Source organism: Gobio gobio, assembly GCF_949357685.1.
Source record: "Gobio gobio genome assembly, chromosome: 8".
Classification (NCBI taxonomy): domain Eukaryota; kingdom Metazoa; phylum Chordata; class Actinopteri; order Cypriniformes; family Gobionidae; genus Gobio; species Gobio gobio.
The window spans coordinates 50,263,332-50,280,333 of record NC_137114.1 but is presented as its reverse complement, the minus strand read 5'-3'; the positions used below and the strand labels follow the sequence as shown (position 1 = coordinate 50,280,333).

Genomic DNA, 17,002 nt, shown 5'->3' with positions numbered 1-17,002 from the left:
CGGTCTAAATCCTGACTGGAAATCCTCACAGATACCATTTCTTTCTAAAAAAGGAACATAATTGTGAAGACACTGCCTTTTCAAGTATTTTTGACAGAAAGGGTAAATTTGAGTTTGGTCTGTAATTTACTAATTCTGTAGGATCAAGCACTTTAATAAGTGGTTTAATAATATAGCAGTGAATGAGTGTAATTTTTCCTCAGTGATACTACAATACTCTGTCTGATGTGATACTGTGGTAGACGGCTGCATGGTTAACATTTTCTTCCTAATATTATCAATCTTACATGTAAAGAAGTTCAGAAAGTCATTACTGCTGTGCTGTTTACAAACATCAGAAGTTGAAGCTTTATTTTTGGTTAATTTAGCCACTGTATTAAACAAATACCTAGGGTTGTGTCTGTTTTGTGCGAGCAAAATTTTGTTAGCAGTCACGCTGGCGTGAACACAACTTTGCCCAACATAGAAATGACAAACGTAATGAAAGCGGAACAAAACTGTGCTGCTCATTTCTTGAGCTCCACGGAGAGTTTATCAATTTGGACCAATGTCAGTGCAGCTGCACCACGAACCGCTGATGTCGAAACCAGTCATAGGGCTTTCAGTCCACAAATTAATGGATTTAATGTAGTAACAATAACTGTAACCATGGAACTTTGGCAGCAATAGTGAAACTTACTTCAACAATTTTCCAGCATATTATCATATTTATATTGTTATTTAATTTCATCCTTCAAATATTTCCCCCTTTATAAAACGAAAAGTTTCAAGGGGTAGGAAAATTCAGACTTACTTAAAAATAAAAGACATTAAATGACCATTGTAATCAGTATGTGGCTGCAAAGTTCCACTTCCTAATATATATTTTCAATCGTTTTGCTTTCGCATGATTATTTAGACATTATGAATGATAATGCTGCCCTCAAATGTTAGTCTGGAATAATTGATTTAAGTTAAGTCTATTTATTACCAAGGCATTTGTCAGTAATACAGTCAAAATGAGGTAAAATGTGATTAACTGCACTGCAGCTAGATTTAAGGGTGTGCTCCTAAATGTTCTGCTTGTGCTCCTAAAATTTTCAGTAAGGGGCTACAGTGCTCCTAGTAAAAAAAAGGCTAGTTGGCAGCCCTTTGCAATTGATTTTTTTTTTTTTTTTTTTTACAAAAGTCTGGAAGAACCTAGTCCGGAGTGACCACAGGGCATAAGGATGTAGAAAGTATCCTACTCTGAAACTTTATTTGTAAAATGAAGACACATTTCAGATACAGGTTATCGCAGACCAACCAGCGCTCAAAACCTACAATTGTGGACAGTTTTGTGATTCAAGCTAAATCATGAGTTTGGGGGTGCAAAATAACCATTTTCAGAAATTAAATGGACTTCCCATCACTTTTAGTGAGCGAGAGAAACTTTTCAAAGTTTAAAAAAAAAATTTTTTTATAAAAAAAATAATGCGCATTAGGTGCATTTCCATCAAGTTGTTCGAGCGGACGACAGTGGTATTGGTAAGTGGTGATATGTCGTTTGCGAAGGAGTCGGCTCAAAAATCTAGCAAATGTAGCAAAAATTTGACATCTAAAAAAAATTCTCTTTTCATCTCCCATCTCCGCATGCACTCTTTTTAAGTCAAAAACCACCTCAAACGAGCGTAAAAACTTTTTTTGTTTCCATCTGTTGTTTCTGATGCGATACTTCAAAATGTACATAAACACCGGATGATGGAAACATATCTAATGATTATCTCTGTTGAACTGAAAAGGGCTTTTAAAGAGGAGTCGATTCCCCTTGATAGAATCGATTCCCAGCCAAATCTATAAATGACTAACAGTTTCTTTACAGATATGGGGCCTCATTCATGAAACACGAGCAGAAAGAATTTGTTGAGTGTAAATCGTTCGTAAAGCAATTCTGACGTAAATTTTCGGATTCACGAAAATGTTTGAATTTTCCAAATGTTATTTGGTACAAAAGAAATTTACACCGGCTCCCTACCACATGTAAATTGTGCGTAAAATATTTGAACGTTCTGTGTTCTAATTTAGGCAAACTGATGACATTGCATTTTGGGTAATAGGCAGCGCTCCTCATGGTCACTTTTTACCCAGTTGTCCAATCACAGTGGAGGAAGGGCGGGACAAATACTACACCGACAAATCATCCTACTTGTACAATGACTGAACAACAACAGAGAGGTAAATATTGCTAGTAGTAGTTATATTCAGTAATATACTTAAAAATGAGATACTAGTAACACATAACTGCCATGGATATTCTGTATCAGCAACCAAAGTATCTTAGCTGGAAAAACACTGCACTTGCAAAGCGATTTCAAGCGGCACAGCTGACCGTTTTCAGAAGAGCACCAGACATTATTTAGCTGGCTAAAAATGCTTTGGTGGACACACACTTTAGCATTTATGCAATATAATGGAAGCGAACCAGAAGGAAGTCCAGGAGATTCAACAGTGTTCCTGGACACGTCATTTCGTAGTTGTAACTAATGGGCGGGGATTATGCTAATTATGAATGAGCGTGCACGCGCATCCTATTTACGAATGTTTGGAATTCATTAATATACACACGTTTAACTACCAAATCCGTGGTATACGAAGCGTTCGTAAAGGTCCATTTTACGCACAAATTACTCAGAATTTGATCTTATATTTGCGTATTACTCCGAATTTGATCTTATATTTGCATATGTTTCATGAATGAGGCCCATCGAGTAAACATCCCTAAACTACAGAGAAATTTTTTTTACCGTTGGTACCGGCAATGAATTCCAGGTTAAACTGTAACATTTGGGTTAAAATATAAACGGTATCCAACCCTACTGTGTAGACGTTCAGGGAATGGCTTTAAACAATCTTTTTGTATCAGCGAGTGTTCTTTTTCATTTACTGAACTTACAGGTGTCAAACAAAACTGGTTTCTATGCAGTGCAGTCCTCCTACAGTGAAGAGTTCCACTGTCCCAGGTGCCCTTTTTCACATTCCCACTGCACTAGGACGAGCCCCCCTGAGGATATTTTTTTGGTTTCGGTGATCAGTGCTCCACAATCCTGACATCTCTTAAACAACCCCATCAGATTGGACTCATTCACAATCCATCTTCTTTCTTTCCACATGCCATCTTCTCTCTCTTCCTCTGGAGTTGGAGTTGAAGTCGATGTTGAGCTTGTAGGAACAAAGCTGTCCCTCAGACATGGAGGACACAAGTCTAATGAAAGCGTGCTGATTTCCACATCGTTTTCTTCAGTCTTTGGTTGAGTCTGCGTAGGCTTATCCTACATGACACAGACAGGAGGATGCAGTTTATTTAGAAAAATTGTGTGAAGTAATGCACTCATTTTAAGAATGTAATTAAAGGGTTAGTTCACCCAAAAATGAAAATTCTGTCATTAATTACTTACCCTCATGTCGTTGGACACCCGTCAGACCTCCGTTCATCTTCGGAATAGAAATGAAGATATTTTAGTTGAAATCTGATGGCTCTGAAAGGCCTCCATTGGCTCAATGGCACGGTTCACTCTCAAGACCCTTAAAAGGTACTAAAGACGTCGTTACAAAGTCCATCTCACTACAGTGTTTCTACAATAACTTTATGAATGAATGAATCAGCAAGTCGAATCAGCAGTTTGAATCGCCAAATTTCAGCAGTTTGGCGGTTTGACACGCGATCCGAATCATGAATCGGCTTGCTGATTCATAACGCTTCGAAGCTTCATGATGCCTTGTTTTGAAATCGTCATCACTATGTAAGTCGTTATTTAGGGTTTTTTTGCGCACAAAAACTATTATCGCCGATTCATAAAGTTATTTTAGAACTACTGTAGTGAGATGGACTTTGTAACGACGTCTTTAGTACCTTTTAAGGGTCTTGAGAGTAAACCGTGCCATTGTGCCAATGGAGGCCTTTCAGAGCCATCAGATTTCAACTAAAATATCTTCATTTCTGTTCATTCTGTTCACCTCTTACGGGTGTCGAACGACATGAGGGTAAGTAATTAATGACAGAATTTTCATTTTTGGGTGAACTAACCCTTTAACAATTTTTACATCTTTTTCCCCATGAAAATGTCATTCTTGGCTAAATTGTTGGCATATACAAATGCACTGATGTCCATAATTGAACAAACAAACAATTAATGCTCGGAAAACTACATTCTAATCACAATTAATATGATCAACTTGGGATTTCATATAGACATGGGCTCATTTTTGGTTGGCGATAACTCAAAATTCAGAACCAAATCGGGGAAAAAAGCTGGAAAATGTGTTGTAACAATGTTTTCCAATAAAGCAAATAAGTCTGGTTTTATCCTTAACAAAAAACAGAATTGTGTAATCCAACACAAAATATGGGTTAAATTAATTGCCTGTGTCATTGTTAAAATGTAGCCTTTGTAAAAAATATAAAGCAAAACATTAAATGTACAAAATGACTAGTATTTTCCAAGTCGACTAGCAGCAGCGCTATCATTTAATCGACTAGTCTCGCACATCCCTCATAATAACTTTGCCTAAAAATTTACAAATATTAATCAAAAACTAGATTGTTATACACGTCATTCTTGATAACTTAACCACCTATGGAAAACTACAACTTAGCTATCATCACTTTAAGGCAATCTTTTAGATAAAATAGACAGTTTTTTTTTATATAAATGCATTATAAATGTTTTACTAGTGTTATCCAAAAGGACACGTGATATTATTACAAAGTGCACTAGTGACTGAAAAGATCAAAATATCAGCATTTGGCATGTTGTGGGGTCCTTCAGGGTCTTGTTTTTGATACAATATTATGTCACATGACATACCAAAATGCATTATGTTCCAAAATGGTCATTGATGTCTGTTATCCAGGAATGACATTAGAGAAATCACAATTTGGAGACAAAAGTGTTTCTGTCATAAAAATGTAAATTAGCTTAGAATTATCACTATATTTGTAGGCATCATTGAAAACATCAATACAATTTTGCCCCAAGTAAATACATTTATTCATATTTTAGTTTTTTTGTAAATTTTGGCTGTATTTTTGTATTCAGATTTTAAGACGGGACTTGGGCTGTGCAATATATCGAAATTATCAAAATATCGCAAATGTACATATTGCAACGGCACTCAATATCTGAATGATTTTAATAGGCTACTTCAACATTGTGACAAGTGTACGTTTTAGGTCGATTCATATAGCAGAGAATTGACTGGGCACACGACTGTTACTTATGTGACTTGCTTGACGTTAAAAAGAGTTATTAAACACAATAACTTGCGAAAAACAACAACTTGCAGTCTCGCACTGTCTGCTGTCAGACACACACACCGAAACGTGCGCACAAGCCACCTCTCTGAAAATGTGTGAGCCCTTCAGTTCTGTTTTGTGTTTTGATACACAGTCAAACTGTCATATACACACACAGTTATGGCAAAATGTCTGTCTTGATTAGTATTCATGTAAACACAATCGGTTATGTTTTAAGTGAACGATATCAGTTGGGGAAAGAAACCTAATGCGTGTCAATAGGATCCATGCATTCAGTCTTAAAGTGAAAGCCTGATAATCTGTAAACCTGCTAATACAGTAAACCTGCCGCTGTCTGTCAAACAACAAAAGAAAAAGAGAAAATCACTCAGTGCTCTTGGCTGAATAACCTTTGTAGCTTTATTATGTATTAAGTGTATATTTAATCAATGTAAAGACTAGGCTAATGTTTTTAGTTCTAATTTTTAATATAGATAAATTCAAATAACACAATCGTCCACCCCTAGTTCAGGTGTCTTTGTTTACCTGGATGTTCTTGATGTTAAGTTTTAGGTTGATATAACTATAATATATTAGCAAGCAGTGTTGGGGGTAACGAGTTACAAAATAACGGATTACAGTAACGATATTACTTTTTTGGGTAACGAAGTAAAGTAACGCATTACACTAAAAATATTGGTAACTACACTACTTTACTAGACTATAGGAACGCGCTTTCCTGCGTTACTCAAGCCGTGTTTGCCTGTGTGCACCGTTGCCATAGAGCAGTGTTTCCCAACCGAGGTGCCGTCTGACAAGAGCAGGGGTGCCGTGTAAAAGTCCTTCAAATTCTCTCTTTGTAAACTTTGTTCAATTCATGCGAGTGCTGCAGTATGTTCGAATATGAACAGTCATTTTCGCCGTCATCACAAAATGAGAAGTCGCGCGCGCTGTGAGAAGATTTTGTCTCTGTGCACTCATCCGAAAGCGCGAACACGTCTCACAGTGCGCAAATATTGAGTTCTCTTTCAAGTTTTGCTCTTGAACGGACAAACTCACACAAAAGCTATGTCAACATGCCCATCTTGATGAGTATCCTAGCAGACATAGTCTGTATATGCCTTAAAACGACGCATATCCGAGCATTAGGTCTTAAAGGGGCAGTGGCATTAGGTCTTAAAGGGGCAGTAGCCTTTACTGCTGTCTGTATAATGTCAAACAACAAAAGACAAGGGCATCACTCACTGCTCTTGATTGAATAGATTTTGTAAAGTTAATAGGATTAATGTTTAATTTATACAGTCAAATATGCAATGTTATTTTACATTTGATTTCTGTACCTGAAAACTAATGTTAGACGTACCTGAAAAACCTAAAAAGCATTGTTTATTTTATTAGTGTCTTTGCTCAATAGTATTTATTTGTGCTGCTGCTTGTATTTAAATTATTTGTTCTTATTATTTTCTTTATCTTTATTTGACAGTAGTCCTTTTTGTTTGTTTGGGGAAACACTGCCATAGAGCCATGATGTTTGTCCATATCTACACGGTAAATTAAGAAATGGGAAAGTAAAGTAATAAGTAGTGTAGTTACTTTTCAAATACAGTAACTAGTAAAGTAATCTCATTACAATTTACAGATGTAACTAGTAACTAATTACTTTTTTTGAGTAACAACCCCAACACTGTTACCAAGGCAAGTCAAAGAGTTTTTGGTATTTAAATATTGACATCACATTTTTTGTTTGTTTACATTGATGTTAAAATTATATTGTCAGATTTTTTTGCTAAAACACTGCTGATCACTTTAAGAAGTTGTAGCGATGCTTTTTTCCCCCAGAAAGAATGTGAAACACATAAACGGTATCATTCTCAGTTTTTAAATATTTATTTTTAATATAATTTAAATAGATTTTACACACTTAAAGCAATATTGTATTGCATTTCGAATATCGGATGATGGTATTGCATATTGCATTTTTCTTCAATATCGCACAGCCCTAGTCGGGACAGTTACCTGGAATTACATTTTTTTATTATTTACAATGAATACTCACGTGAGTAATTAAGAGGGGGAAGTCAAGTCATTTACTGTATTTTGTATTTAAAAATGTATATATTTTTAATATTATGAATATACTTCGGACACCAGAATTGACACGCCATGCCATTGACCCACACGCATATATGAGTACTTACTGATTGGTAGGAATGTACGGGGGGGAAGGCAATACATGTCCCAGATGTAGATGAACGTGTCTTACTGGCAAGGGCTTCAGGACTCGTTAGCGTCCAAATGAGTCTTGTCACGATTCCCTCACTTTGTTCAACGTTGCTTTGTTTGATTAGAGTTGATCGTGGAACACCTTCAAAAAATGCTGATGCACCCTGGACATCCGTCTCCTCCTCCTCATCCTCGCCTGTTGCTGGGCCATACAGACTCGACTGAGCTGGAACAGGATGTCTTGTTGTGCCCTACAACAATCCACCAAATGTTAAATTGCATGTAGAGATTAAAACTAATAATACTTTTTAAAACTATACAACAGTTACATGAGCAATTACTTAAAGGTGCCCTGCCACACAAAACTTTTAAATATGTTAGGCCCAAAATGAACTGCTACCTCCTCTGTCAACTCTAGCCACTGAAAAGAAATAAGCGGAGAAATCAGGCCATTTACAAAAGCTGGTCCGTCTGACGCATAGACCGTAAAAAAATATGGACGACGCGACTTCATTGACTTCCGTTGACCATAGTTGAAGCTTTCATAGGCCCGCTCACGGCGCTGACATCTTGGGACCGAGTCTGCGCAGTAGCGAGCTCGGGACCGGAGTTGCGCAGTAGAGAACAGGAAGTAGAGGCGCGATTATCAAAAGCCCGCCCACACTCTCGCAGATGCAGAACAATTCATTATGTTGGTGTGAAATAAACAGTTATGGAAGTGTAGAAATTAAAGCTAAAGCTCCAATCTCCTCCCAAAAATCCAGAAAAAAGTCTGTTAGTGCCTCAGTGACAAGTTCATTCAGAGAAGCCGTCAATCTCAGCTGTCAATCATGACGTCACACCCCTCGTTTTTATAGCATCAAATAACTCACTAAAACTAAACTTATTTAAAAAACGAACACTTGAAATGAAATTATTGTAATAAAAACTGCCTAAAATGACAGAAACCATCTTTAGGAAACAATTATTTGAAGTGTAATTAAATTGTTTAGTGTGTCTCGCGCCCATTCTAATACATGGAGAGGCGGGGTTTAGGAGCTATACTGGGACCGGCCACCGGGGGGCGATCGAGGCGCGAAAGCTTCAATTTCTGACTGAAGCACTACAGGCTTGGTCTGACATGGTGTTGCCTGAGCTCATTACTATTCATGAGCTCGCCCAGTTGAGACCGCGCCCACAGAATTTGTCTAGCTCAGTGACAGTTTTCATCAGGGCTTAAAAACTGAACAAAATATCAATCGGTTCACTCCGAGCAGAATCGATATTATAGTGTTTCCGTTGTTGCGTTCCCCAATAAACATTACTGTTCCGAAAATGTTTTGATTTGAAAAAATACCGGTTAATAACGTTATTTTAATTTAGCCTATACTTTAAACAAATATGTATAAATAGACTTATTTTCACTCAATAATAATATAACGCATGGTAATTAAACTTGAATATTTATTTCATAACATTTTTAAAACCACAGCAGAAATACATGCATTAATTACAAAGCATAAACAGCGGACCTGTTTTGGAGCGTTAGACAATCGAAAGTGGCCCTTATGCCTAATTCTTTTCAGAAGAGTGATAACATTCTTTGTAACGTTACATAACTTTTTTTCAACACGACTTGTTTTAATAAATGCATGAATAAAGAATAAATAAACTGGATGACCATTAATGCACCGTCAACTGCTAATTTCAAAGCAAACACTGCGCAACACGTCCTTGCATCACATAATCAAATTCAGTCAGCTAATAAAGCTTGATCATTTAATGCAATATAACATACCATTTAATACGAAGCATCAACCGTCTATATAGAAAACATTGACCTGTCCTGTATTGGCAATCTGAAAGACTATAGGAAAAATTTTTGATAGATGCTATAGCCTACTTGGATAGGCTTAAACGGAATCCATAAACTAGCCTAAATCAGTCTATTTGAGCTTAAAGTCCGACTCCGTACTGCTTATTTAAACGTTCAAAAAGAATGTCCTCCAATACCTGCGCTTTCATTGTAGTCCTCAGCGGGGAAAGAAATGTAGGCTACTTGAGGCATGAAAATGCGCGCTCTGCACTGACGGTAGTGTGCGGGCATTTCACTCACGTTTGATCCGTCAATGTCACATGCTGTACTACTCAATTCATGATTGGTCACTGCCAAATTAAAATATTAAAGAGAACGATAAAATAACGTTATTAACCGGTTAATGGTCATTTCAAATTAACGTTTCTGTTCAGAACAATTCAAATTGATTTTGATTTAGTTTTTGTTCCTCTTAAAATTTCGTTCGTTTCCGGTTTTCGTTTTCGTTCCTTGAACCGGTTCGGAGCCCTGGTTTTCATATACAGTAAGGATGGCTGAACGTCATACATACATGGCAATTTACCTGAAGAAGTCATTTCTGCAGCGATTCCAGACAATAGTAAACAAAAGTTCCTCTACTTGTTGCACTGGGTAAAGGATATTGATAGCCAGGCTCTCATTTGCTAGCTGTTAGCCAATCAGAGTCAAGCAGCTTATTGAACATTAATGAGAACTGCCGCAAATCTTCCGGCAGGCTTTCTATAGCACGCTAGAATGGCTTGAGGTAAACAAGGCCTTTTTTTCTGCATAAAATGTTACAGAGTGCATGGTAGAACTTCAGACATTACCACAAAAGTAATGAAATATGTGGCAGGGCACCTTAAAAAAAACTTCAAAGAACAAACATATTACAGTACAGTTGAATACAGTGGAGTCACTGTCCACGTACATAATGTAGATGGACATTATATTTTAGTGAATTTCTCTGACACCATGTCACAGTGTTAGTCCGGATGTCCTGTAAAGAGCACATTCAGGGCTTTTAAGAGATGCCATGAGGTTTCACCAGGACAATAACTTCTCCTTGGTCTTTAAGAATGACTGAATGATCAAATTTAGCGATAATGTTTAGTATTTATCATTTAAATCTGACTCATTTTCAAATTGTTTGTTATAAATCAACATCTCAGGAACATGGTATGGGGTTTCTAATCAAAATATAACAGGGCATTGATTTCATACATGTCCTCAATAGAGGACACCGGGACTTAAATTGTGTTTATCAGGCATTTTGGGAGACACAACACGTGATCAGGGAAAGAAATTACATATCAATGTTCCTATGAAATTTTAGATGTCATTATGAAAATATTGCCAACTATAACTCCCATTATCACACTTCTTTTTTCATTACATGTTGCTCCAAGAACACATTAATATACAAATTAGAGACAGTGTATAGATACATTGCATCGAATGGGAAAACCCATGCATGGGCATTTTACCCACATATTGCATAAAGCAAAATTATTTATCAATTCATTCCGTTATATATCTTTCATAATGTAGTTGAGAATCATCTTTAAACAAAGTTTGGTTTAAAAAATCCTGAAAACTTAATTACAAAATAAATGTAACTGTAATCAGTTACAGTTACTGAGAAAAAAAGTAATTACAGTTACTTATGAAAATGTTAAAGATTACAACGGGGGTTACATCTGAATATTTTCTGTAAAAAAGCTAGGATATGTTGAATAATATTATTTTTCCCTTCATACACACATAGTGGTAAAAACAATAGTATGCATTTTTTTTTTACAATTTTTTTTTTATATCAGTAAGAAGAAAGACATCATGTTTTTTTTATACGACATTATAATCTAGAATTTTAGTTTTTAAATAAAACTTAAATTAGGGCTGTCAAATGATTAATCGCATCCAAAATAAAAGTTTGTTGTTACATAATATGTGTATGTGCTGATACACACACATCCATGTATATTTTAAGAAATATTTGTGCATATATACACACATACATGTATTATGCGAACAAAAACGTTTATTTTGGATGTGATTAATCGTTTGATAGCCTTAACTTAAATATAACTAAATATAACTATCACTATATAACTATATCCGTGTTTGAAAATGATGAACAGTGGAAACATTAGTTAGAAATTTAGAAAAGTAATCTGTTACATTACTTTAATATACCGTAGTAATTGAAATAGTTGCACTACTTGTTACGCTTTAAATAGGGTAACTTGTAATCTGTATCCCGTTAGGTTTCCAAAGCAACCTTCCCAACACTGGTTGGATGGATGTGTACCTCCTTTGGCTGAAACCACAGCGCAGGCACAGGCACAGCTGAAGATTTCAGAAGTCGTCTTGAACTTCCGCTCTTCCCTTCCTTGTAATCCTCGGACCTGAAGTGTTCACTGCACAGCATGCGTTTATAGACCCTTTCCACGGGTGTGTTCACATCCCAACGGATAGCGAGCAGCCACAGCCGCAGTCGCTCGGGATCATTTACAGGGAATTTGTGAAATGTTAATCTTCCTTCTCCCGTTGATGTTGGAGCACGTAATCTTAAGACTTTGGCTATGTTGAAGCAACCCGGATATTCACACGAAAACACCATTTTAAGACTCAAACTCTTCACTTCTTCACGTGGATTTCCTTCACTGTAAACAAAACGTCTTCTTTGGATTTCATTGGCGGTTGATAAACAACGAAACGGTGTTTTACCGCCACTGACTGGCATGGAGTGTGGATGAAAATTAATTTTTTCCTCCCTTTTTATTTCCTCTCCCACAAATGAGTTACTATAAGATACTGAAAAATAAAACGATAACATTAATTTCCTGAGTTATTTTGTCAAATATATCCTAGTATAAACTAAGGTGACTAGATTTCTGAAATGGCCACCGGGGACATTTCCTATTTGAGTGGGTTTTATATTAGAGATTCTGTGTTAGGCTATTATTAACATTAATAATTATTCAAAACTAGTTTGTTTATTAGTATTTTGGTTTGGTTTTAATACAAATCACCAAAAAAAAAAGTTAATAACACGGTAAATAGCAGTTTAAACAATATTATATGATTTTTTTTAAATGTATTTACATAAACATGATGGGATAACTATTTAAAAATATAATTTTAGCATTTTATAATTGTATTAAATATTTTAATTTTCACAAACTGTTAGCAACAAACATTTTACATTTTTCAAATGCTTTATGTTTGTCCTTGGAAATGACTAACTATCCTTATTTAGGCTTAACATTTTGCATTTTAGGCTCATTTTAAGCATGTTTTCTGCTAATATAAATGTTTTTGTTTTTCATATTTGAGTTAACCTTCACCACGCGATATATTTAAGATGTGTGTTTGCACTGCAAAAAAAAATAAAAAATGCTTTTCTTATTTAGTATTTATGTCGTTTCCAGTCTAAATATCTAAACAAATTCTTAAATCAAGATTAATTTACTAGATAAGTGAAAGGACATAAGATATTTGTTCTTGTTTTCTGGAAAATAACATCAAAATGAAGTCTGAAATTAAATTATCTGCCAATGGGGTAAAAAAAATAATCTTGTTTCTGTTTGGGACAGAAACATGAATCAAGATTTCAATCAGAAACAAGATTATTTTTCTTATCCCATTGGCAGATAATTGTGCTTGTTTTAAGCAAAAACTCAACAAAACAAAACAAAAAAAACTCAAAAAAAGAAAGAAAAACAGACCATTATAAAACTCATATTTGATAGACAGACACATGATCTCACTTGTTTTCTGTTATTAAATCAGGTTTCTCTTGAATCTTCACATTTATCCTCCTTGAACTCATTTTATTTCAGACCCGATGGAAATGAAATAGCAAAGACAAGAACTGAAGTGACAATTCAATGGTGATGATCCTGTAGTTTTTTTCAGCCTGTTAACACCAATAAAATGTGCTTAAAGCTACACTATGTAACTTTTCCGTCCACTAGAGGTCGCCTGTTAAAAACAAAGGCGTAGTTTGATGACGCCACGTTTGAGCGCAGAATCTTGGGACATGTGGTCTTCACCTCACAGCCGGTGGAAAAGAGTCAGGATAGGACTCGGGCAGAAATCATGTTTATGGATGCGATTATTAACATTACTGTAGTGAAGCAGAGCAGGACCGAGTGTTGTGGAGCTGAGCAAGGCCGCAGGAGCGATTGAAGAGCGGGACTGTTATTATGGCATAGTCGCTGGCGGGACTTTTATTATGACACGGTTGCCGGCGCCACTTCCTCTTTTCCAGTCATGAGTATCAGGTAACGCAACTCTGTTTATCGTATTAGATATATCTGAGTGTGTTGAAAAGGAAGTTATGACGTTCGCTCGGCGGCTGCTATGACACTTGTTCACACTGCAGTGAGAGTAAAGTGTTTCACTGAATAAAACCGGAAACCGAGGGTGACGCAGATATGACGCAATCGACAGGCGACTCCCTCACACGCATAGCTCACACGTCCCGGTTCCTTGGTTAAAATAGCAATTTCTCACGATTTACAAATAGTTGGAAACATTTGGGATATTCTAAGTACTCAACTGAACAAAATATATAACACTGGCCTAGTGGTTTCTGGATATTTTACTGCAAAAATCCTACATAGTTCACCTTTAATGTGCCAATTTACAGCAGATCTCAGACATCACCATAATGAATGAGGTGAAAACAGGGAACGTTTGGTTTTTCAGCAGCTCAGTTAAACATTATGGTCTGTACTTTTTAAATGCAGATTGAATCAAAACACAGTGATCACAGTTCACACCTGCAGTGAAGCCCCTCCCACAACAATTCACCAATAAATACTGGGAATATCCACATCATCCTACAAGAGAAGGACAAACTCCAGGTGTAGCAGCTGAAATCTGTGTGACTGTTAAAGATGGAGTTTATTAAAGAGGAGATTGAAGACATGAGGGATCCAGAACCATCCAGAATAAAACATGAAGATACTGAGGAACAAACAGGTTGGTGTCCATTCTTGATTCTTCATTGTTGACTGCTTTCGTAGATGCTTTGGTATGTATCAGTTAGATACATGAATCTAAATGATCATAACCTTGTATATAGCAGTTATCAAACATATTTTAACTATACCGAAAGTAAATTATATAGAACAAAAATACCACATGAAAGATCTGATACCTGATCTCTGTTGCTTTCTGCTATTAAATCAGGGTTCACTTTAACTGATTCTAACTTGATGTGTATTTTAGACCAGGTGGACGTGAAACGGCAAAGACAAGAACTGAATGAAGAGGAGGAGGAACATCATAACTTTACAGCTCAAAGAACAAAAGCCAAAAAGCTGCATACCTGCACTCAGTGTGGAAAGAGTTTCACACGTAAAGGAGACCTTAACAAACACATGAGAGTTCACACTGGAGAAAAACCATTTAACTGTGATCAGTGTGGTAAAGATTTTATTTCGTCATCAAATCTAAAACAACACATGGCAGTTCATTCAGATGAGAAGCCTCATGTGTGTTCTCTCTGTGAAAAAAGTTTTTCAAGGCTGGATAATTGTAAACTGCACCAGAAAACACATGATGAAGTGAGAGAGTATATGTGCTTTGACTGTGGGAAGAGCTTTACTGCAGCTAGCCATCTGAAACTGCACCAGAAAACACATGATGAAGTGAGAGAGTATATGTGCTTTGACTGTGGGAAGAGCTTTACTACAGCTATAGGTCTGAAACGGCACCAAAGAATTCATACTGGAGAAAAACCTTACAAGTGCTCATATTGTGACAAGAGTTTCACTCAGTCTGGAACCCTGAAATCACACGAGCGAGTTCATACTGGAGAGAAGCCGTACCGCTGTACTCAGTGTGAGAAGAGTTTCAGCCAATCAAGTAATCTACTGGCTCATATTAAAAAGTGTTGTTCTTTGTCACAGTGAGCAAATGTTTTCTTCAGATTGAAAACATTCAAGTAAATCTGAAGTTAACAAATAAACTAGTGTTGCTGTGAAATGCCACAGGATTGGTGCTTTATTGAATTATTTGTGTGAAAATCATTGAAATATTCTTTGATTTGAATTTGATTTACTGAAAGAGACTGGAAACCAATTGATTTAATTTTGAATTCATTTAATCATATTTTAGTAACCTGGATTTTTTGTTTTAGTCGACTCAAATTTAATGAATGTAGTTAAATTGTAATGCATTAATTGAGCATTTAAGCGTTACATAACCGACTGTTACTTGAATACATGTCAAAACTGACATTGACATCTTTGTTTTTGACATTAAAAATAAAGAGAACTCAATTCACTTTTTTGTTTGTTTTTTTAAATGCATCTATATAGTTTTTATAATTTTGTATTTCTGTTTAAGTTATTATAGTATATCAAGTTTAAGTTATTTTTATTTCAGTTAACATTTATTTTATTTCAAGTAATTAATAATTGTAATGGTTTTAGTGAACTATCATAACCCTGATACTGAATAATATGCGTCAATCACTGTTCTTAGTCTTTCCTCTTGACTATGAATTAAATGGGAATTCAATTAAAAACTTCTTCATCACCCTAACGTTTCAATAATTTGAAGCAACTCACCCAAAAGCAGAGCATCCATTATTTAATGATATTAAGAAGGAAAGCTCTAAAACATTAATCTGTTAACTTCTTTTGTTGGGGCAATACAGATTTGGTTGAGCTGGAACAGGATCCCTTGTTTTGTCCTACAACAATCCACCAAATTGTCACGATTCTATGAGAGAGGACTCAAATGCAGGAATGAGTGATCAGGGGTTTATTGACAAACAGCAGACAGGGGCGGGTGGGTTACGAACCTGGCAAAATGTTCATGGCAGCATTGAAAGGTGCTAGCTTAGGGAAACCATAACCAGAAAACATGGATGGTGGGAAGGGAGGGGTGGGAACTTGACTGGGGAGATCCTTAGATACAGGGAACGGCCTAACTGGTCTGGACTTCCAACTGGGCTTGGTAGACTTGGGGGAAATGACAGAATGGGAGAAGACTCTTGAAACAGTCTCTGGGACTTCAGGGACAGACACAGGACTTGACTCGGAAGCGCCCTCCTGGGCTGCACTGACAGGCCCTGAAATGGGAGACCAAGTCCTCTCAGGATTGGGGACAGAAGAAGCCATCACTGTGACTGCGCTCTCCGGAGCGGGAACGAGCTCTGTGACTGCGCTCTCCGGAGCGGGAACGAGCTCTGTGACTGCGCTCTCCGGAGCGGGAACGAGCTCTGTGACTGCGCTCTCCGGAGCGGGAACGAGCTCTGTGACTGCGCTCTCCGGAGCGGGAACGAGCTCTGTGACTGCGCTCTCCGGAGCGGGAACGAGCTCGGGGACTGCGCTCTCCGGAGCGGGAACGAGCTCGGGGACTGCCCTCTCCGGAGCGGGAACGGGCTCGGGGACTGCCCTCTCCGGAGCGGGAACGGGCTCGGGGACTGCCCTCTCCGGAGCGGGAACGGGCTCGGGGACTGCCCTCTCCGGAGCGGGAACGGGCTCGGGGACTGCCCTCTCCGGAGCGGGAACGGGCTCGGGGACTGCCCTCTCCGGAGCGGGAACGGGCTCGGGGACTGCCCTCTCCGGAGCGGGAACGGGCTCGGGGACTGCCCTCTCCGGAGCGGGAACGGGCTCGGGGACTGCCCTCTCCGGAGCGGGAACGGGCTCGGGGACTGCCCTCTCCGGAGCGGGAACGGGCTCGGGGACTGC

General features: G+C 37.5%; 1 protein-coding gene across 1 annotated transcript; it reads right to left on the bottom strand.

Annotated features, from left to right (window-relative positions):
• Positions 1-1,161: 1,161 nt before the first annotated feature.
• On the bottom strand, positions 1,162-11,982 carry LOC307129989 (uncharacterized protein). The gene is made up of 3 exons (XM_079822819.1): positions 11,599-11,982; positions 7,450-7,725; positions 1,162-3,287 (listed from the first exon to the last, which is right to left on the bottom strand). Exons 1-3 carry the CDS (start codon positions 11,908-11,910, stop codon positions 2,952-2,954), a joined length of 924 nt encoding a protein of 307 aa, XP_079678945.1. The 5' UTR covers positions 11,911-11,982; the 3' UTR covers positions 1,162-2,951.
• Positions 11,983-17,002: the final 5,020 nt, after the last annotated feature.

Coding starts and splice junctions, on each gene's coding strand:
- LOC307129989 (XM_079822819.1), bottom strand. CDS start 11,910: ATGGTGTTTTCGTGTGAATATCCGGGTTGCTTCAACATAGCCAAAGTC. Junction 7,726..11,598: donor TGTGGTTTCAGCCAAAGGAG/GTACACATCCAT, acceptor GGATTGTTGTAG/GGCACAACAAGACATCCTGT. Junction 3,288..7,449: donor CCGTACATTCCTACCAATCA/GTAAGTACTCAT, acceptor TGTGTCATGTAG/GATAAGCCTACGCAGACTCA.